This window comes from Squalius cephalus, assembly GCF_949319135.1.
Source record: "Squalius cephalus genome assembly, chromosome: 22".
Lineage (NCBI taxonomy): Eukaryota > Metazoa > Chordata > Actinopteri > Cypriniformes > Leuciscidae > Squalius > Squalius cephalus.
Window position 1 is genome coordinate 20,632,629 of NC_137143.1, and position 22,872 is coordinate 20,655,500.

General features: G+C 39.3%; 1 protein-coding gene across 15 annotated transcripts in view; it reads left to right on the forward strand.

The window, feature by feature from the left end:
- Nucleotides 1-625: 625 nt before the first annotated feature.
- ppfia4 (PTPRF interacting protein alpha 4) overlaps nt 626-22,872 on the forward strand; it is a 97,676-nt gene continuing 75,429 nt past the window's right edge. For all 15 annotated transcript variants that reach the window (XM_079857092.1, XM_079857097.1, XM_079857095.1 and 12 more), the window contains exon 1: nt 626-1,601. In XM_079857092.1, the coding sequence (XP_079713218.1) occupies nt 1,353-1,601 (249 nt within the window). In that variant the 5' untranslated portion in view covers nt 626-1,352. The remainder of the gene's footprint in view (nt 1,602-22,872) is intronic.

The following is a 22,872-nucleotide window of genomic DNA, read 5'->3' on the forward strand; positions in this document are numbered from 1 at the left end:
AGACTGGACGCTAATTGGACGCAGAAATCATATGTGAGATGAATCGTCCAATCAGACGGTGTATATTCATAAGCTTCAGAGAAAAATATGTACGTTTAAAACCATGACGTCATCTCAGCGGTTTTTTTTTTTTTCTTGTTGAAAGTTCTTGAAGTACTAATATTTATACAAATAAATATATTGGAGTCACTAAACATTAAAAAGACCACTGAACCTTGAGAAAAGTCATTTTAGGAGGAAGTTTAAACGGAATCCTTTTAGATAAAAAGGACAACCAGTTAAAAAAAAACACTTTCTTTTTTTGAACAAATTTTCTCTTCTTTTATTTGTACTTTATTTAATCTAAACCATGTTTTAATGTTTTTTTTCTTTTCTTTACTTTACTTTTAGTTAAACTTGATGCCAGTAATGTTAATTAAACAATGCACACAAATGCAACAAAATTGAATATAACATTTAATAAGAACAATATTATAAATATGTGATTTGCTACAAAAGATGCATGAAAAAAAAATCCCTTTTAGTTTTTTTTATATATATATTTTAACACTTCGTGATAGGTCTGTCATTTCTATGCACCTGCCTACCGCCAGAGGGCGCTGCGCGTGACAACATTTCTCACACTGGCGTCTCGTGCTTGACAGTCATGTAGTCGCGTGGTGCTGATGTGAGGAACTCCGATTTTACGCTGTTTGCACGAGCTTTACAGAGCCACGCCGAGTGGATATGATTTTCGCCGACGACGTGGGAGACGTTTAACCTTTACATCCACCAAAGCGTCGGTGCATTCATATTTTAAAACATGCGCGAATGTTTGTGGAGATAGCGGAATAGCTTTGTTGCAAGCGGGAATGAGCTCGTAGAGGGAGGAGCGCTTCGCTCGGCTCGCCGTGAAGGGAGATGATGATGATGATGATGGTGGCAGAGGGATCTGAAGGATGCGGCAGTCGCGAATTTCAACGTTTTCTGAAAGGTTAATGGCAACTGGTGGATGTTAAAGCGAAGGGCGCCGAGGTTCAAGCAGCTGAAATCGGAATATGCATGTGGCGAGCGCTGTGTGATGAGCGTGCATCGAAATGCATTGAGTTCCAAGTCAAACTAGGTGGATAATGTCAGAGCGGAAAAGGCCGACAGTCATGGACCAGAGAGGTCAAGGTGTGTGAAGAATCCAGACAGGGATGCAATTAGTAAAATTAGAGGATGCATTTTAAAATACATGGATATTAATGTGCATTTAAATGGCACTAAATATTAATAGTGCACCTCAATCCTGAATTTAAAAAAAAAAAATCACACAAAAAAAATCAAAGCAATTTCTAATTTGACTTAGACTTCATAGTACACCGAGCAATATGATGTGCGAAGTGATGCCGACCATAAATGAAGGAGACTCGGTGAGTTCCCAGAGAGGCTCTCAGAACGGCACGGATGCCGAGGCTAATTTTGAACAGCTGATGGTGAATATGTTAGATGAGAGAGATAAGCTGCTGGAGTCTTTACGGGAGACACAGGAGACCCTCATCCAGTCGCAGACCAAACTCCAGGATGTTCTTCACGAGAGAGACGTGCTTCAGAGACAGCTCAACTCCGCCTTACCGCAGGTAAACACACACACCTGGCACAGGTACACAGGAAGTTGCGTGATGGCTAAAATGGCTTTTTTTTTTTTTACTGTAAAAAACGCAATAAATTAAATGTGAGGTCTTTGAACAGTGAAGAAGCTAATTTGAACGTCTATTTTTATGTTCCCAAATTGACAATAACTGTAGCAGCTTGAAAGAAACTATGGTTACTAGCCCAGTGAATTCAAAATAGTTTTTTTTCCCCAGCTCATTGATATGTTTAAAGACCCCATGATATTTCTTGACTAGTGTTGACATATTTCCTGTGGAAACAGGAAGTAGGGGCAGGACATGCCAAAGGGCTCCTCCCATTTTGTTTAGCCTGGCCCGCCTACTTTTTCAACGGTCTTGGTTCTGGAAGTATTTTTCCATAGGGATTTTTAAGACATTATTTTTTTTCCCAGAGGGATGTCCCTGTTTAATGCTGCGTTCCAGGCAGGTTTTTGAGCACGTAAATCACGACTTCAAACCACGACTCACGACTTTGTAGCGTTCCAGGCAACCTGTAACCCGTGTTTTTCCAACCTTATACCCGTGAAAGTGCACTGGAACGGCAGTCAAACCCGTGACTTCCCACCCGTGAACTCGTACTAGATCGATGTACTCCCAGTTACGAGTTGGAAAAACACGGGTTACAGGTTGCCTGGAACGCGACATTAGACTTATGAGCCATGGACCAACTATGAGGTGAATCACAACATTACAAACTTTGATTTGAAGCATAATAGGCGTAGTACTGATTGCATATTATGTCTATATCACAATGCTTAATGGGAGTGGATGGGCCTTAAAGAGTTCTTTTGGTGTGATTTGATCATTTCTTTGCAGAATTATGGGCAATGTATTTTTTTTTTTTTTTTTTTTTTTTTTTTACCAGAAATTCCATTCTTGAGCATGATTATTGAAAAAAAAAAAAAGTTGATATAATGCAGGATGATGGCTTCAACAAAAGCATGTACTATCGATATAAACCTCATAACTCACAGTAGGCCTGTTTTTAGTTACCAGTGAGTAACCAGTATTATCTGTTTTCCTAGAAGAGACTAAACATTTTAAATGTCTGTGTCTGCTTAACAATAATTGTTAATGGTAAGGTATAGGCAATTTTTTTTACACTTTTTGTTATGGTTGGAACTCTGTTCACATCCTGATAGCAATCAATAATAAATATTAAATGTATCTTCTGAGGAAGTCTCAGGACCAAAAAATGTTTGTCCAATCACTGCATTTGGTCCGAATGCAATAATAGGATGTCCTACCTGCCTGTCAACATATGTTTTTCCATACCTCCACGCACCCTGCTTGCGCAGACATCACATGTCATCAGTGCTTTCCATAATATGCAGAGTTGTGGACAGACAGTCACCAAGCGCCACAAAAAAACTGCAGCCACCTTTTACTGTTCCTCCTGAACCAAAACAACAAGCTTATGCTGTGTTCATGGCATGTCAAACCATAATTACGAGATGGCAACCCAGACTGGTATTTATGCGATTCTATGTCAACACTATCAACGCCGAAATGAATCTGTAAGTTGTTTATGTTCATTATCTTTGTATTGTTATGTGCTTTGAGACATGAGGTAATTTAACGCCTTCTCTCGTCTCTTGCCACTTTGCAGACTCGGCTTTTTTCGTTCATGTGTTTTGAGGGAGACGTGGCTTTGGAGACGCTCTGAAGGGAGAGTGGGAACTCATGCTTTCAAAGCGAGTTTGCTATTGCTAGCCTTTCCAAAATTGCCTACCCTACCTTTAACTTTTAGGTGTACACTAACATAGTAACTTCAAATCTAACAGACAATGATGATTTGATTTTGTAAGATCTTTCAATGTAGTTAAATGGATATGGCAATGAGAACTGAAGCTTTAAAAGTTTCCTCATTGTTTATGACTTAAGTGACCATTAATATGGTATTATGGTGGAATTTATTTGCAAATTTGTAGTTATATGAACCAATAATTGTCCTCAGAAGAAATGTTCCCAGATGAATTGTTTTGTCAAAATAGCTAAAACTGATCTATTATTCATTTTGTGTGTGTTCTGTTAAGTAGCTTCTTGGACCCACACAATAGGGGATGCATTGTGGAACTGCTGGTGGCATAAACACTTGTTTCCACAAAGGTGCATCATTTACTTGAATATCTGTGTCCCAGAAATGTCAGCGGTTGTGATTGTGCATGCATCCCAGTCAAATAATGGCAACAAGGTTATAGTTTAAAGACAAATCCTACCTACAATTATGCATATCAAAAGCATTTACTTTTTTCCCTAGTGAGGTGTTTGAGGGTGGGGGTAGGCTAGGCTTCAGAGGAGCAGAGATGAAGAGGGCATATTCTAGTGTATCTTCCTCTATATCACATTGCTCTTTTTGGTCATTCGCCAAGGACACAAGTGATATTTATCGATTCATCTGAGTATCCTGTCCCCTTCCTTTCCCCGTCTCCCTCCCTCTAATTTTGTCTTTCACACAAGTGATGCAAAAGCAGCTTACTTCTCAGTTTACGTCACCCTGCTCATCCAGACTGCTAATAGGTGGATCAAGAAATCTCTTCATGTGGGAAGATTTTAAGACTGTTACTTGCAAACTAGTTTTAAAAGGAGGTGACTGAACCCTGGAAACAGAGACCAGGACCAGCGTATGTAGTTGAGAGATGCATCACCATTCTGTCTCTAGAGGAAAATTGGACTTCCTGTCTTGCGGCTTGCATGTCTAGGACTGTTCAAAGGAAAAGGCCTCCTTTCATGTGATGCTCTGGGGTATGTGAGACGGTTGCTACGAGGCCAATTAATCTAGTTAACAGCCAACGTTTACATTTAAACACTCTGATTTAACTTATTGGCTGTATACTGTAGTATTATCCTCAAATGGCTTGTAACCTCAGACCTCAGACTGTTAGCACTTTCTTGACCTGGCCAGCTCTAATTTTATTGGCTGTCTCTGGGAGTAAAGGTCTTATTTATAAGGTACTGAGATGAAGCATGCAATGAATGCTTTTGTGGATGAAAACTGTGAGAGGTTAGTTGCATATTGAGGCACTCAGTAGCAAGTCATCAGACTTGCTTACAGAAGTTGGGGTCAATAAGTTTTATTTTATTTTCTTTTGAAATAAATTACTTTTATTCAGCATGGATGCATTACTATGATCAAATGTGACAGTAAAGACATTTATAATATTACAATGTGTTTTTTTTATTTAATAAATTATGTTCTTTAAAAAAAAAAGTATCACGGTTTCCACAAAAATATTAAGCAGCACAACTGTTTTCAAGTATCAAATCAGCATATTATGAATGAATGATCATGTGACACTTAAAATTCAGCATTTCAGCATTTAGCATTTGACATCACAGAAATAAATTACATTTTAAGAGAGATAGTTCTTTTAAAGCTGCAGTCTGTAATTTTTCCTCTTTGTCGCCATCTCTGTTCGAAATCTGCTATTGCAGTTATTCGCAGAATTATTAATTTTACGTGGGTTGTGCCTCGGCACGGCACAGCGCGGATGAATCCAATGTTTTGAGGAGAATGTGCGGCTGTCAGTCACCGCGCCGGTGTGGATACTGTCATTCGGAATCACAGATTCCACTTTTTGGAATTATGACCAACATAAGAATTTTCACTGGAAAATGTCGTCTGAACAAGTAAGTAACATCCATTTTTGTTCTGACCAGCTAAGGGAAAAAAGCATTGCAGTAAATTGCGCTGATTAAATTCAACGATCGCTTATATCACGTCAAACCGTGCAAATTATACTTTGTTCTCAAATTGTTAATGTTAACAACATCAGCATTGCGTGACTACATTTAATGCCCTTCCGATATTTATCCTTGTTTTCGCATGAGCACGGTTGCAGTCTCTTTTTTTCTGTAGCCACTCCGAAGTCCAAATGAAGTCTTTTGCATTTTACAATGGGTGAATCTCCAGTTGTCACTGGTTATTGTCGTTTGAACCTTTCTGGATACGCCATCAAATTGAAAAGTTTAATTATATCAAGTGCTGTGAGAAAAGGCTATAAATCACCACTTCCAACATCCTCACACGGAATATAGCCTACTAGCCGAGACTCCTTCTTTATGTGTACAGATGTGACGTAATGACGCAAAGACATGCTCGAATTTCCCGTGGAAATCTACCAGTACCACTGGAATAAAAAACATTATTACAAGCTTACCGTTTTGAATCGAGCCAAGGCAACCAGATAGTTTTGAACACTGGCTGGTTATGTACTTACTTAATTTTTAACCCCAAAAAGTTACGAATGCTGCTTTAAATTGTAATAATATTTCAAAATATTACTGTTTTAACTGTATTTTTGCACCAAGGCAGCCTTGGTTAGCATAATAAATTACTTTCAAAGATATTAAACAATCTTACTGTAAACTATCTTAGTGTAAAATAATTGCTGGTGTTTCATTTAATGATAAAATATCAGTTCTGTCAATTTAATATCTTTATGATTCAGTGAATAACTCACATTTGCACATTTGCATTGTATTGTAATTTCATAGGCCGCTGTAGGTGCAGTAAACTGTTTCATTGATAGTCGTTTAGTGCACACCACCTTTCTCTCTGTCCATAGTGTATAAAGCTAATTATACCTTGCCATGGTTGATCACTTCTGTTTTGGTTGGTGGTCTGTAATTGCTGTTGAGCAGCTAGTACGAGTAGGTTTTCAAACACAAAGATGTGCTTTAAATCCTTTAGTTAGGTCCTGGAAATTCATTGGCACTGTGTTATTGATTATGAGTGTATTGTTAATGCAGAGCATGAAGACAGTATTGAGGATGGTGATGATGATACATGAACAGTATACAGACTTGATTCTGCAGAGTCATCTTTAAGACAACTGGCAAAGACAGCTGACAGATATATGTGTCCTGCACTCATGGGGTTTACCTCAGTGCAGAGTTAGCATCCTCCTCCTCACTCTTGAAATTATAGTCTATCAGGGATGTTGGCTTGTCAGCAGTGCCGTCAATCAAACGTGTTTGTCCATTCAGATCAGGGAGAACTGGAGTGGGTATGAGGGCTGGGGAACTGGCCGAACGCCATGCACTGAGTGGGGAGAAACACCAGGCTGTCTCTGTCTGCTGTGGGGAGGAGCTCTGTACCCTGTTTATCTGAGTGATGTTTAGACGAACTGGCATGTGTAGATGGTTCTTGAGTTGAGCAGTTAAATCCTGAGTCATCTGCTCACTCATGTAGAATGGAGGTCAAGTGTGGGATTGTTTAATTTGTCCACCAAGCAGTTGTTCCAAGAAGACTTTGAATAGTAAGCTCTACTAAATAGCAAAAGGGATCCATTTGATCACCCTATAGCACTGTGTGTGATCTGTGGCGGGGTGGATTCTGTAGCAGTGTGTGAGACATGAGAATACTGAGAAGTCCTGTCTGGGAGAGTTGAGACGTTTCTGCTTCTTTGTGCTTGTGTATCTGATGAAAACTGCCTTTTGATGTCTTTTCCCGTTTTAAGCTAGATTAATATCTATTTCTTTTTAAATGGTTGCCAGTCAGGGTTTTTGATTAAATATGATGTTTAATGGCTTCAAAGGATGACTGCTTTCAATCAGAGGATCCAACATTTCAACCAAATATCCAGTATAGCCAAGCAGATTCAAAATGTTTAATCAAGAAGAAAAATACAGTAATTAAAAATAATGCATTTTTTCTCCTTTTTTCCCCAAATGAAAATACAAGGGGAAATATTTGTAAACAAAAATTCTTGCAGCTGAAAAAGAAATTGTAATACACACTACTGTTTAAAAGTTGGGGGTCAGTAAGTTGTTAAAAAAGATACTTTATAAAAAGTAATGACATAGTCTTTAGGAAAATGAATGACCAAATAAAAAAATATTGTCAGCAGGATCTCAGCAAATATATCATAGATTTTCGATATTGCTTAGCCTTAGTTTTCATTCAGATTTTTATGGATGTGTCATGCAGTATCTTAATCCTTACAATCATTAATGCTATTTTTCTAAAATAACAGACCCCAGAACAGCTCCCGTCCTATCAACCCCTGAAATGAAGTTTGCTGTGCTTCACTGACAACACAACTGCTCTTCGTCTCCCGTCATTGAGCGACTCAGCATTCCCCAGCTCTCAGTGATAGATGAGCCTGATCAATAAATGCTATTTTCTCGATACTGCCTCACTGGAGGATGTGTCAGTTTTGCAGAGTCTCTGAAAATTTACACTCTACTTTCAGAGAACAGTGCGACCCTGCAGACAGTTTAATTTTAGGCAGCTGGGCCAATATTGTAGAAATAGCATGATGCATTTCCTCATTTGTAAGTCGCTTTGGATAAAAGCGTCTGCTAAATGATTAAAATGTAAATGCAGAAAATGCCATTGCTGTTTCTTAATGCTGGTATAATCCATACACTGATATTACACTGATAATTATGTTTCATCAAATCAACAAATACAGTTTGCATTTGTTTATCATATGCGAAAAGAAACAGTACTGGCTTTGTTTTCGTAAACTCACACCATTGCAGACTGGTACTGTGCCAGCACAGGTGTAAAAACAGCATCACATGGCTTTTGGCAGCTGCTGTAATCTCCAGCATGACACCTCTGAGCTGCCGGACCCTCCCTCAGCAGCTGCGGGCCATTTGTTGAGTTAACCTCACACATGCACACATTTCACTCTGTTTCTTAGTTTTGGACAAAACAACATTCTTGAATTTTTTATTATGTACATTTATTGATATTTCAGTCAACTGTCAAACATGTATAAATAATTTTGTTTAACGTATTCTTGTTTATTTCAGATGGTTTGGTTGTGATTTTCTTTTTAAAGGGGACCACCCTGACTTTAGAGTATCTCAGGCATTTAGCACCGGATATTTTTTTGGTCATCTGCTGGTTCATGGTCTCTATTGCAGCTGATTGAAAGGAAAATAAATTTGGATCCGCCCCTTCACATCATTTTTGTTCTGCTGCATTTTTTTATTTTTTTGTGTGTGTGTTCGTGTGCATGTAATTAAATTAAAATGAAGCACCCCGAAGCGTGTGGCCGGCTTATGTCTGAAGTCATTTGCGCACTCGAGCTTGTAGCACACAACTGACTGTACAGAAGTGCCGGAGAAAAGGACTATATTCTCACATGATCTCTGACAACACTTTCCCATCAAGGTCTTTTACCCAGATGGCTTTACAAATGCAGTTAAATTAGAGGAATCATGCTTGTTCCTTAACAGAATAACTCGTGTCAGGCTGCTTTTATCAAGTCTAACTCCATGTAAAGATATTAAATGTGGACCAAATACAGTAATGACTGTTTCACGCAGGGTCCCCAAAGGAAAGATTGGAAGGAAGAGGCTGTAATCCAAGATGTCTTTTCTTTCTCACGTTGGAGTATAAAAGTAATTTTTTATTATCTGTAGCTTTTTGTTAACAGCTATGAAAGAAGACAAGAACCCTTGATATAATAGAGGGGAAATTGATTTGCAATTTCTCAAGGACCTTTTCCTTCAAGACTGAAGCTGAAGGCAAAATCTGAGGGTCTCTTGTAGGGGATTATGAGATCTTGGGTTGTAGAGTGAAGAACCAACCATATAAAAAAAAAAAATTCAGGAAAAGTCTGTCATGGTGGTCTGGGTTTATGATTGTCATGCCAAAGTTTGTCATGTACGAAACCTCAAGAAATATGTGTGGAATTGGAATTGGTCCGTTATCTTTGGTGTGTTTTCCTCCAGGCGTGATATAAGCGTAATGCCACTCAGATGCTGTGGCAGGGGATTAAGAAGAGAGCTTTGGTGACTTGACAAACAGTGAAAGAGTATTGCAAAGTGAGAGGAAGAGAGTCACAGAGCAAGCGAGAGAGTTTTTGAGTATCTTATGGGATTAGTCTGAGGGCAGTTACTGTGTACAGAAGGGGGAAAAAATTGTGAAATGTTGGAGACAAGGTGAGAATTACAGATTTTGGGAAAAAGTGCATGGGGTTGACAGCTTTTTTTAGGTCATGCTAAAATGTAGACTTGTGTCACAGGCTAAACATGAAAGTGTTTATGTATATTTAAAGGAGACTGCATAAGCGAGCAGAGAACTTCTGGTCTATTTTTATTTTTCGAGATGCTGTGACTTTTTTTGTGTGTGTGACTCATTTTGTGCTAGCTTTTGTATAGTTAGAAAATAAACGGACACAGTATCTATCTGCCTATTTTGACATTTTGAAAGTGATCAAATACTAGGCAAAATCAAAGATCGTTGTGGATCCTTGTGTCTCCTGTTTCAAGCAAGGGGGCAGATAACCCATGAAACGCATGAGGAGACATGTTTTTATATTTATTTTCATTAATGCCTGAATGAGATGTCAAATCTTTGAGGTCTTATTGATTCAAGAAATGCACATTTTGAATGACAGTTCCTGGAATACACATTAGGAAAATAAGCCTTTTCATTTGTGAAGAATTGGCCCTGTTTGAAACAGTCTGAACACTCTTTTGTGGAAGCAGGAGGTGTTTGCTCAGTGAGATGGCAATTTTTAAACATAGTCGAATGTGTGGTGTTCTTGGCTGAAAAAAGACAGAAAGATTGTTAAAAATTAGTCCGTACCATTACCATTTTAATTTATAATAAAAACGCATATATACAGTTTGGGGTCTGTAAGATATTTTTTCAAGTAAATGAATACTTTTATTCAGCAAGAATGCACTACATTGACAAAAAGAGTCAGTGACATTTATTATGTTAAGTATTTTATAATGGTAAAGAATTTCTTAGTGAAATAAATGCAATTTCTGTTTGAAATAAACTGTCTATTCTAAAAAATATATACATATATATCACGATTTTCCACTTACATATTAAGCAGCACAACTGTTTTTAACATTGCATTTCTTATCACTATCAAATCAGCATTTTAGAATGATTTCTGAAAGATCATGTGACGCTGAAGACTGGAGTAATGCTGCTGAAAATTCAGCATTGCCGTCATAGGAATACATTATGTTTTAAAATATATTAAAATAGAAAATGTTTTTATTTAAAATTGTTATAATACTTCATATTATTATGGTTTCTATTTTTGATCAAACAAGCGCAGTCTTGGTAAGCATAAGAGAAATCTTTCAAAAGCATTTCAAAAATCTTACCAACCCCAAACCATTGAAAATAAATTTGTATTGTTAGTCTTATCATGACAGCACACCTCTCCTCAACAAACCACAAAGTTTCTTGTTTCTTCATAGCAATTTTGATACTACTACAAAAACTAAAATGCCATTAAAAATAAGTAAAGTAATTAAGAATTATAAAAAAACAACTGAAGAAAGATGCAAAATATATAAACAGTGCTTTTTTTTTTTTTTTTTTTGTATTGTCAACTAAGTATCAAAGTACTAATACTTTAGACATCCTGAATTTTAGGGGTCATTCATCTCCATAGCACAAACAGTGCTGGGCGAGTTAGTTGCCAAAGTTTAATTGTTAAGATTAAGGTGGTTCTTTTTTTCTTTGCTGTTCTGCCACCTTTGTTGTAGTTTACTGCCACAACCACGGCTAGTGTCTTGTGATGTCCCGGCTGTGCTGTACACAACCCTGGCCAGAGTTCACTCCTTTGTGCGTTCACGTAAAGATAAGACTCTTGAACACTAATGAAATATTGCTGTGAGTGCTTTCACGCAGCATGATGCCGTGTCTTAGCCTCTGTAGGTTTGCCAAACCATCTGCCACCAAAGGCTCTCAGCACGATTAGCTCACCGAGATGCCAATTTGTCCCTTCTTGCCATCACACGGGGTGAATATTAGCTGCAACATGGAAACTGTCTCCCTTGAATGAAGAGTAATCATTTGTGGGTTTTTAAAAAATGAGCACTTTGCGTACCTTTTTAAGAACCCTAATATGCCAATTTAGATTTAGCAAAACATGTAATTTTTGCATGTATTTCTTCATACAGATTCTTCCAAGCATGAATGAATGCAAGAACTATGGTGACTAATGCTTCAGTAAAACTCCAGCTCTGAATACTACCAGTCCTGACACGAGGATCCATTGATAAAGCTTTCATCTTTCAGCACTCAGTGCTGATATAAAGTGTTAGAAGTGGTACCTAGATCGCTATAGTAAAACAGTTTTTCTTCTAAAAAAGAAAATATGCTGCATCATTGTTGGCCACTCTGCCTGGTAAGCTTGCAGTGAATGATCTGTCAGTATAAATGTCCAACTCTGTATTACAGAAACACATAATATGTCAGGCATGTTGATCTGTGTGCAGGACATTAACTTCAGCTGTCCGTCACTCAAGCCAGGAACAAGAAAGCATTTCCCCTCGAGGGCTTGACTGTCAGTTTTTCAGAAAACAGCCCATTTCTGAACCTTTTGCAATGCTCCCACAACATCACTGGAGTGCCGAACCCTTCTGAGGCCCAGCGCTCTTTAAAAAGTCATAGCGGTAGCATTAGCGCATGGTGAGGAGGCTGCATTTGGTGTATTTAAGGATAAGATGTATAATTAATGCATATTTGATTTAGCATGAAAGATTCTGAGAGATGGATGTGGAAATCAGAGGATATTTGGCTTATGAGCATTTCATGGAGATGATTTTTCTTCCCTTCCCTTCCCTTCCCTTCCCTTCCCTTCCCTTCCCTTCCCTTCCCTTCCCTTCCCTTCCCTTCCCTTCCCTTCCCTTCCCTTCCCTTCCCTTCCCTTCCCTTCCCTTCCCTTCCCTTCCCTTCCCTTCCCTTCCCTTCCCTTCCCTTCCCTTCCCTTCCCTTCCCTTCCCTTCCAGTGTTTGACAGGACTGTGAATAATCACTCAATGTAGTCATTGAGGCAGTCAATTTAGAGTCCAGTTACTGTAACATCATCAGCCCTCACACCCGCCCTCGCGGCTAAGCCAAACATGGATGCGATAGCCTCATTACATTGAGGAGCCAATGAAAGCGTTGCTATTTGTCACAGGACTGAGAGAAGGTGACAAGGAAGATTTCATGCACAAGATGGACCGTTTGAAGTCGCTTAAGATCCTTTTAGGGGGTCGAGCGTGACTCATAGTGGCGTCTATTTTAAAACTGGATAAGTGGAGAATGGGTCAAGGACAGTAGGGGATAGTGGGGAAAGATGTGTAAGTGGGTAAGCGCCCCTAAATTTAGCAAACTGTGCACATACATGACCTTATGTTTGGAAAAGGCCCTTCATATACAGCTAAACGAGAGACACTTTTTTTTTCATGTCATTTCTTACATGAAAGGTTAGACCAGTTTTATATCAAAGAAAATGTATACAGAATGTTAAACCTAAAAATGGAAATATTAAATGTAACAAAATCGTCAGTTTATCCATCCATCCATCCATCCATCCAGAAATATAACTATTACGTTAAACTCTTTCTCATTTCTCCTTGTTTAGAAGACAACTTGAATACCACTTGAGTGGCACAGTATATAATGTAACAGTAATGCTTTCCTCTCTAGATAGCTTCTGTGTTATTTTCTTACACGTTAACAGTCCCTCTCCAGGACAGGCTTGTGTTTGTGTGCGTTTGTGAGTTGGTATTATCTCCCACCAGCCTGTCCATTTACAGAGCTGGTTTACTGTGGCATGTCGTGGAAGACACAACAATTGGCAGCCACAGCTGAATAATCAATTAGACGCTGTCTTATTTCCTTCATGACTTTCACGGGGAAAATAATCCAATTTAATTACATTTAGGATGAGCTCATTTTTTCGGTTGTCATGGACATTGTTTTGCTCATGCATGCAGTAGTAAACACATTCACTTAATGATATTCTAGTATTTTAAAGCATTTCCAAATCCTCGACTAATACGCGTAGCTCTGGCATATCCTTGAGAACACCCCCGAGACGTCAAGACATGCACGTTGCCAAGAAGGTGCCATGCTGCACCCAAAAATCAATGGAGAGGAAAATATCTCAAGGAGGTTCAAGTAAATTCGCCTCTGTCATGCTAAATAGGTCATCCACTGAGCCAGACAGCTCAATTTTAGCATGCCCAAAAGGGACAGTATGACATGAAGAAAATATGAGCAGTCTGTTAGAGGAACTGGTCGGTTTATGTAGCGTAGCACTTGTGTGGACCATTACATGGGAACATGGAAAGCATAGATTGGGGCCTAAGATGCTCGATGATAATTGTTGAATAATTGAATTCTGTAAAGTCAGGCTAAAGAAATTAAATTAGGCAGTCAAGACTTTTAATAAAGTCCTAACTAGGTTAATGATTCCCATTGGGAGAGAAGACGTAGAGGAGATGTTACCACTTCTGAAAAACTTCGAAAGCAGTTTACATAACTTTCTTTTTTATTGTATCTGAATCAAAGGAACTTTAGCCTCAAAATAAGTTTATACTACCGTATCATGGAACGTTTTCCTGGAGCGCCCAGTGCTGCTTTTGCACTTACTGGCAAGAAAGTGCTTCACTTGCAGCCAGAGCCAGTAACACGCTGCTGACCCACCAAAGCTTCAACCTCCAACTGTCCTCAGGAAAAAAAAAAAAACACTTGGCAAAATTTAATACTTAGTTTTTCACTGTAACAGTTACTTTCTCTGTTTCACATGCACAATGATGGATGCTTCTGTTCATGCCAAAGCAGTTCACTGCAAAAAGAACTGCCAAAGTCCAACACAGTCCCTGTAAGCCAAGTCGCCACCTCTTGGCAGCTATTTTTCATGTGGGCAGTAGACATACAAGTACAGCTGCTTGAATCCTCCAGACTGGTCCAGCTAATGTGCAGGTTTGTTCTAGTGTTAAAAGAAAACGAGAGAGAAAAAAACATTGATGCCACTATCAGAAAGCATTTGGCTAAATTTCGACATCCATATTGAGCATTGTGACTTTCCTATTCATTTTTCTTTGAATGCTCCGTCATTTCCTCCTCCTTTCTCTGGTATCACTCACTAAGTGGTTAAAGACAAAGCAAGTCAGTCCAGCCAGTGGCCTTGGTAGTCTTGGGCAGCCATTTCCATTCATAGAAACAGTACAGCCCCTATACAGGCAATTTGAATAGGCTGAAATCGCTTTCTGTTTAAACTGTTTTATGAGCTTGAGTTTCGATAATAGGATTTGTCAGATGACCAATAAAATGTAAATTTTGTCTCCAAAATATGTGTGCCAAAATTATTGGTACCCCTACGTATTCTAATAAGTACAAGTCTAACTGAAGTATATTCCCATTTCGAGGTTGACCGATATGGGTTTTTTCCATAGACTGTAAAAAAATTTGGAGGTAGTGTCCATAACGTCACCTGTAGGTTTCTGAAGAGCATTTTTGAAGCCTAAAGTGGGTGGAGTCGGCCGTCGCCATCTTGGCCTCGCGTCACCTTGCGTCAATCTCGGATAACAGAAAATGGGCAAAGAGTGTGTGGAGCTGGAGGAGCCTGGCTATCTGAAACCACGCTCACCGCTCAACGTGATCGAGTTAGCTCAGGCTTGGGAGGTAATGCTATATGCTACTGAAAGTACCCTATGGAAAGTACCAAGTCTGCGACTGCACAGGGCCTCGCGCTAAAGTGACAGTTGATGATGTAAAGCCAATTAAAAGTTCCTGTTTTTGCCCTTCGAAATATTATTAAAAGACATGGCTACAAGTGAGACTGTGTATCGTGATTCTGTACTATTTTGCTAGTTGAAAATGTATTATACAGTAACTATTACTCTGAGAGAGTGTGTGTGACAGTGATTTATGTGCTTAACAGTTGGTCCGTCAGCGCGGCATCGCTCGTCAAGTTCGTAGAGAGCTTATTCAGTCCATTTTAAATTCTGATTTTGGCCGCCTCTCAAATGGGGTAAACCATAGATATATTACCTATGAAGTTCAAGTAAATGCGGTAGAAATCCGCGCTCATTCAAGGATGTGCATTTATTGCATGGACGGAGAAAGCGCCGACACCTGCAGGATTTCATCTGACGGTAACGTTACATAAGCATACTATAATCAATCTGTTCCGTGAGAGCAGAACGAACGAGCCTTTATTGACGTTTTTAAATCTGAAAACTCCAAAAAAACAACGAAATTGTGAGACATCCATTAGTGCATGTTCACAGAGGAAAACAACTGAAATACAGCACTGGTTGTTCTCTCGAACGATACTCGACGACAACGACGGAATCCTAAGCCGTGGGCGAAGTAATGGGTGTATTAAATTGTATGAAATAATCCAGAAAAAAGCACAAACACTGCAGAAATGGCAAGTTCAGCAGCTAAAATTTGCTGAGGTGAAGTGACGGCTAGTAACAGCAGACAAACGGCTAGCATTGACATCAGCGGGAATCCACCTGTCACTCAAAAGTGGACACACCCTTAATTATGCAGAACTTTAAATATTAATCAACTAAACGGATGAGTTATAAAAAAATTCACCCCCCTCACAGTTGTTATGAAGGGCAAAATTAGCTGTATAGACCAAAGCCACAGAGAGAACCAGGCTGTAAACATGTTTTTTTCTGCTGTAAAGTTGGTAATTTTAACATGGGGGAGATACAGATTTGACTGACTTGTGCAGCCAGCCTCAAGCGGCCAGTCAATGAATTGCAGTTTAACTCACTTCCGTGTTGGTTTCAAGAGAGAGACGGGGAGGTTGCTGCTTGGTTTTTTCAGGCCGATGCCGATGCTAATCTTTTGAAATCCGGGTCGGCCGATGGCCGATAAATGCTGCCGATTTATTTTGGCCGATTATGTGCTTGTTTTTAACATCTATTTGAAAGATAAAATGTAACACAAATAATTACTTAAGATAGACAAGATTTCTCAACAAAAACATTTATTGAATACTTGACCAATCTGCACTTGTACAAAAGACCTTGAGATATGTTTGGTAATTGTACCTGATGAATTGAAAATTAATTTGCTACATTTCAGATTAATATATTTGTTTTCCTTAAAATTTTAACTAACAGTAACTTAAACACTTTTCAGTTTGAATGATGTCTTGTATAAACAAAATGACGAAGTATGTTTTTATGTTTCCACTGTTCGATCGCATCCGCGCCTCACACACACACACACACACACACGCACACAAATATAAGTAAACACTTTGCGACTTTAAACACACGCGACTTCTTGATCGCGCCCGCGCCTGCCTCTCTCTCTTTCTCTCTCTCTCTCTCTCTCTCTCTCTCTCTCTCTCTCTCTCTCTCTCTCTCTCTCTCTCTCTCTCTCTCTCTCTCTTTTTCTCTCTCTCTCTCTCTTTTTTTTCTCTCTCTCTCTCTCTCTCTCTCTCGCTCTCTCTCTCTCTCTCACACACACAACATATTCCAGCATTGCAATCTTTACATCGCAGCCTGCTTCAGAGCTAAGGCGGAGCTACAGGTTAGGTGTCCCTAAAGAACCCGCGTATCTAACAGTAGGTCCGCATTACATTAATTAATTTGCACGCAAGTTTTATTTATTTTTATACCATGTATTCTCCATGTAAATTTATATACCGAACCGTGACGCCCGTACCGTTTCGGTTCAATACGAATTACTGTACCGTTCCACCCCTAGTCTACAGTGAAATACAGTCACACATTACACTGTTTGGCCAGCATTTTAACTGTGTTTAATCCAGCTACTAGCTAACGGTATGCTAAAGTTAGCTGCTGACTAGTGTCACGTGCAGCAAAGCGATGTTTCTGTTATTCTAATGTCTGTTTTCAGAGCATCCAAGAGAAGCACAGGCATAACAGTAGCACCGAAATGAAGCACAGAAATCCGCATTGATATTCGGTCCGGTAGATAACGGTCGTTAAGGCACCCGTGCCGTATTAGCAACGGGTCTGTCTGTAGCTACCCAACCCTAGCAACAACGACGCTAGCAAAGCAAAGCCAGTCCTTCACTAGCCTATAGTGCTTTGGTCTCTTTTTTATTACTTATTTCACTGCATTGAGTGACAACCCTCTCAAATATAAGACACACAAACAGAACAAATAAAAGTCTCAGATTCTCTGTCTGTAATTGCAAAATTCTTGCTTACTTATTATTGTGACATGATAACCCTTCTGCTGTGCTAATGCAACCTCAACTACGCTATCAATATCCAAAGTAGCCGAACGTCATGTCGCCTATTCATATTTTTTCTCGAAGTTGGCAGTAACATATCAAAAGTTTTTAATTAAATATAAAGGAGTTTTCTCCAAGGAACTCAGCTCCTTCCTTAGGCACTGGATGAGGTCTGCTCACTCTGCTGGAAAATGACTCTAAGCGCAGCGTGCGTCGAACACGTGTTCCACAACAATAACAACACTAGGCTGCCCACAGATGCGCCCGCCTAATAATCGGCTTGATATACTTGAATATTGGCCGATGCCGATTATGTTAAAAAATGCAAAAAATCGGCCGATTAAACGTCCGACCGATTAATCGGTCGACCCCTATTCCCATTCATATTGTATGTTTTTAAGTTCACCTTAGTGATCAGTAATAATTAAGTGATAAGTCATGATTTCCTGTTTCACTGGGCTCTAAATATGGAGTGACACACACAGGCCAAATTCCTATAGTTATCCATCACTATCGGAAAGATCTGAGAACACATAATTGATGTGTGACAAAAGGTTGTTGAGCTGCACAAATCTTGAAATGGCTATAAGATAATAGTTTAATTGTTGGAATACTAATTTTCACTATCTGGAGAATTAAGTAATAGGCTAATTAAGAAGTTTAAACCAACTGGAGATTTTAACATTCTACCTGGAAAAGGATGTGTGTCCTTTGAGTAAATGATGACAGATATTTTTCATTTTTGTGAACTATTCCTAAAGGGATGGTTCAGAGGAAAATCAACCTACGGTCCTTTGCACCATGACCTCAAGCCAAACACCCCTCCAGAAGCCTTTTTCCCTTGGTTGAACATTATTAATGTTAGAGCTTATTTAGAGATATCAGCCGAATGCCTTAGTGCAGGCGCTAATGGATCCTAGGCTGTATCTCGTAAATTACCCCACTAATAATGCCCAGAATTGTACCAAACTTCTACAGTAGTACAAATAGGGTCTGTACTCATAAAACGAGCTATTGGAAAGTTTGTAAGTACATCAGGAGTTTATTTAAATAACACTTGCCTGACGGCTCTCATGCTACCGCTAACCCGCACGTCGAGATCACTTCAGTGATTAGGGAAAAGCACGTAAAAGTCCTGGCAGCTGGGATTAAACTCATGTGGCTTCGCAAGCCTCAAGAAACCGAGCATGCCAACAAGAACAGAAAAAAGAAAGAAATCAACTTAGCTAATGAGACTGTTAACCTGTTCCACTAAACTGTGAAATAAGCCATGTGATTCATTTGATTAGGGCTAATTGGGATGTGTAGCGCCCTTTGCTGTGCTAGCAGGACTCCCTGAATGTCCCCAGCACAGGGCTTTGCTAAGAGAGACAGTCTCAGTAAACAGTGAGTCAGGCCAAATCATGTGTCCTGGGAATTCAATTTGCTGCAAAAGTACACGATTTTTATGAGGGGACGGTAATCTGCTGGTCAAAATTTGACATGAAGACATAAAGAGCCACTAAGAGATTTGATCCAGCACATACAAGTAAATGCATCTAATTTTTTAAAAATCAGGCTGTCAGTTTAATACATTAAATGTGCTGTAAGTAAGTTTTTGATTGTACTAAAGCATACAAATACCATAATATGTTTGCAGATATTTAGAAAACATGCTGAGTTCACATACTAGTTTCTCTGAAAAACAATGTGCGTTCCGTATCGGAATGTCTGTCTTTGTTTTGGTCTGTGCGATACCGCACGTTGCCACTTTACCCAATAGTATTTCGCCACCACAGGTTGCCAGTTGGCGGAAAACACAGCATATTGCAGCCATGGAAGCCAGTGAACAAACTGGGTCAGAGATCACAGATACTACCAGACCTAAAAAGCCTCTGCGCCCATCTAAAAATCTCAATGAACAGGAGCAAATTAAAATGCGATATCAACTCAGCATCAACCCTAGGCAACATGAGCCAAACACTCAGCCATATTTATATGTAACTTTTATGAGATGTTTATTTTGGGTCTTATCCTTCAGTATGCTATTTTGGACCTCCAGGCATGCCCAGAAGATCAATACAAACCCATTCATTCAATGTCCAGCTTAGATGGGTCAATGTAGACCTTAACACTTGGCTACAGTCATCGATACAAGAGAGGGAGGACAATACAGCCGGAAAGGAGATTAGGGTGGAAAAGGCATACATTTTGTAAATAACAAATATTAGTCCTTGAATATTTAGTAATCCCCATGTGTGACAGATTCCCTGTCCCACAGCCATGAATGTCAATGTTGTTTTCCACCGTGTCCCAGTCACCCGAAACGGCGGGCCTCTGTTCTGTATATCTCAAGCTCCCTACACTCTTTTTAACTACCTCTTCAGATGTTTTGCTTTTAATAGAGGCACAAACATGACCGCTCCTGCTTGTGGTTACACTGTGATCTCCGTGGGAAAGAACACTTCAAACATTCCCTATAATTTCATTAATCACTACTAGTATGCTACTTAATTAATAGTTAGCATACATAGGCAGCACACATCTATAATATGAGATATAAAGACCTTTTCTTTTGGGCCCGTGTGTCTTCAGGGCACTATCTAAGGTGGGATAAAAAGATGATTTTTTAAATAAATAATATGATAGTTATTAAAATCAGTATATAAGGAAAATATTAAATGGCATTATATTCCAATTTAAAGGGACACTCCACCCATTTGCATTAAGCTTTGCATTGTTAGAAACCCAGTCATACTATTGAATGGTCGTGCAACACTCTCTCATTTTCCCCTGAGACGGGAGAAATCCGTTATTTACCTTTTACACTTCCTCCTACAATGACGCAAAAATCGTCATTTTGCATCATTGTAGGAGGAAGTGTAAGAGGGGGGGATTTCTGTTGAGACTACAAGCACTAGTTCCTCATCTTTCCCAGGGGGCGGGACCCGCTCACGCTACAGACCTATTACAGATCAGTGGGTGGGACTTTACTCTCTGAAACTGAAAGCAATATCCTCCATCTTGTTTGAAGCTAAGCTAACAGGCGCTGTGGAGACAGATGTAAAGTAATGACAATAGCGGAGGAGAGTGCTCAATATGATATAGAAGAAGAGGATTTCGGAAGTCTGATGCTTGAATCAGGTGTTTGTGGCTACCTTTACAAGCCGCATTATGGCGAAGAGCAGCCGAGGCAGAAGACCTGCCTGCCGCGGACGAGGAGCCCGGACTGGCTCGAGTTAGGGCGGACTGGTGGCGCCGGTGATCTCACTATGCAACTCATAGACTGTAAGATGCAACTACGAACACAGAGATAGAGTCCGTCTGCGGCAAAGAATTTCAACGATGACAATTTCTCCTGGACGAAATCTCTGAATCAGACGAGGACACGGACGTTTGTGTTGAGAACTATCCTAGTTTCGCACCGCATATGTTCTGACTGAACATCCAGGTACCATGCAATAATTCACCTTTTCGAAAGAAATACAAAGTTCGCCAACTAACTAGACATTTTGTGTGAATGTGAAATGAATTTCAAGCTCTGGTGGTAGCTAGCCTTGTAGACGGAAGAGTGATTTCTCTTAAAGGCAGATATGCGCTTTCTGGATTAGTGGGAGTGGCTTGCGGAGCTGTGCAATGTGGTGCATTGTGGGAGTTGTTGTCTTTCATACAAATGCGTCCTGAAGTTATTTTTTGTCTTTCCTCGGTCACGAAGGCACCAAATTCAAAATTTATTTTACATTTCGACTACATATATGACCCACTTTAAATAAAAAACAATGTTCAAATGGGTGGAATGCCCCTTTAAATGCACACTAGCAAATTTCTAAGGGGGCCATGGGATGACTTGATTATTTAAATTCATTTATTATTATTAAACTGTATTATTATTATTATTATTATATAAAAACAGTTAAACAATTAAAATGTTACACAGTCATCGTCGTACACTTGTATTTGTGTTTTCTTTTTATATTGAAATGTACAAAATAAATTATTAAATAAATAGAAATCCAGTATTCAGCATATTCCCTGTCATTATCAATGTTGTCGGGCGGCGCAATCAATATTCATTAGGTCGTGCAACCCATGTAATTTCTTCATTTCAACCAACAAATAATAGGTCAAAGTGAACAAATGGCTGAAAACTAAATTGTGAATAGTTATTTTATTGAATGCATTTATTTGAAAAAATGTATAATTATTTTTCTGTCTTTAAAAGTAAAGATACTAAATATCTGGCTACTAGAATGCGATAATTCTAAATGAATATGAATAAAATACACATGACTAATGGAAATCGGCCAGCTCGAGGGGCGGCACCAAGCATGCATTTGAAAATCTCACTGCACGCAATTGGATAATTTAAAAGCTTTATTTGTCAATGACCCGCCTTTGAAACCTTGGATGTTTACTGAGGCCCCCTGGTTCAGAACCACTGCTCTAGAAACTTCCAGTGTTTGTTTTCAATGTCCAAAAAGTTCTGAAAGCTCTTATCAGTGCAGATTATTCAGCAAAATCAACAAAATGCCTGACCATACTGAAGAGTGATGGTCGGTGCACTTCTTTTCTCTTTCTTGTATTTCTTTGGCTCTTTTGCATCCACATTGTTTTCATCTGGCTTTCTCCAGGTCTTTCAGGGTTAATCAATGTTTTCCTTTTTGTGTGCACATGCATCAGGGTGTCCTTTATCTTTAGGGCGGACACACAGGCTCCACACACTCTTTCTCACACACATACACACAAGGCAATGCTCTTTAATTGTTCAAGATTGGATGCGGTCACTGGCATGTAAACTAAAGACATTGGCAAGGCGCTGAGAGGAATTGAAGCGTTCTTCTGATCAGTGCCATTCCTTTCCACTCAGTTTGCCAATCTTAATTGGCGTTCATAAGACTCACGTGGCTCATGTGTGTGTGGTCCTATAACCGTTACACTTGAGACTGAAATAGATCTGTTCCAATGTAAGCATATGTCTTCTTGCCCATATTAAAATGTAATATGTATAAACGTGGCACGTTGACTGCCTGGCATGAGCACCTTTGCTCTTTTGTTAAAAATAGATCACGTCTGATCCTCGCAATTCCAAACTGTTTCCATGGTAGCCATTTTAAGATTAATATGGCACAGCGTCTTTTGAGAAAGAGAACTGCGAGAAAGTATGGTGGGATAGGTTTCTGCATACCATGGCATGTTTGAGATCACTTTAACTGATGCTTATTTGGAAGTCAATGCTAATGATTATGCATTAGGCATAAATAAGGATTCCTAGGAGAGATGCTAAATCTTGAGTTGTGGAAATCGCTGATTTTTAGGTTA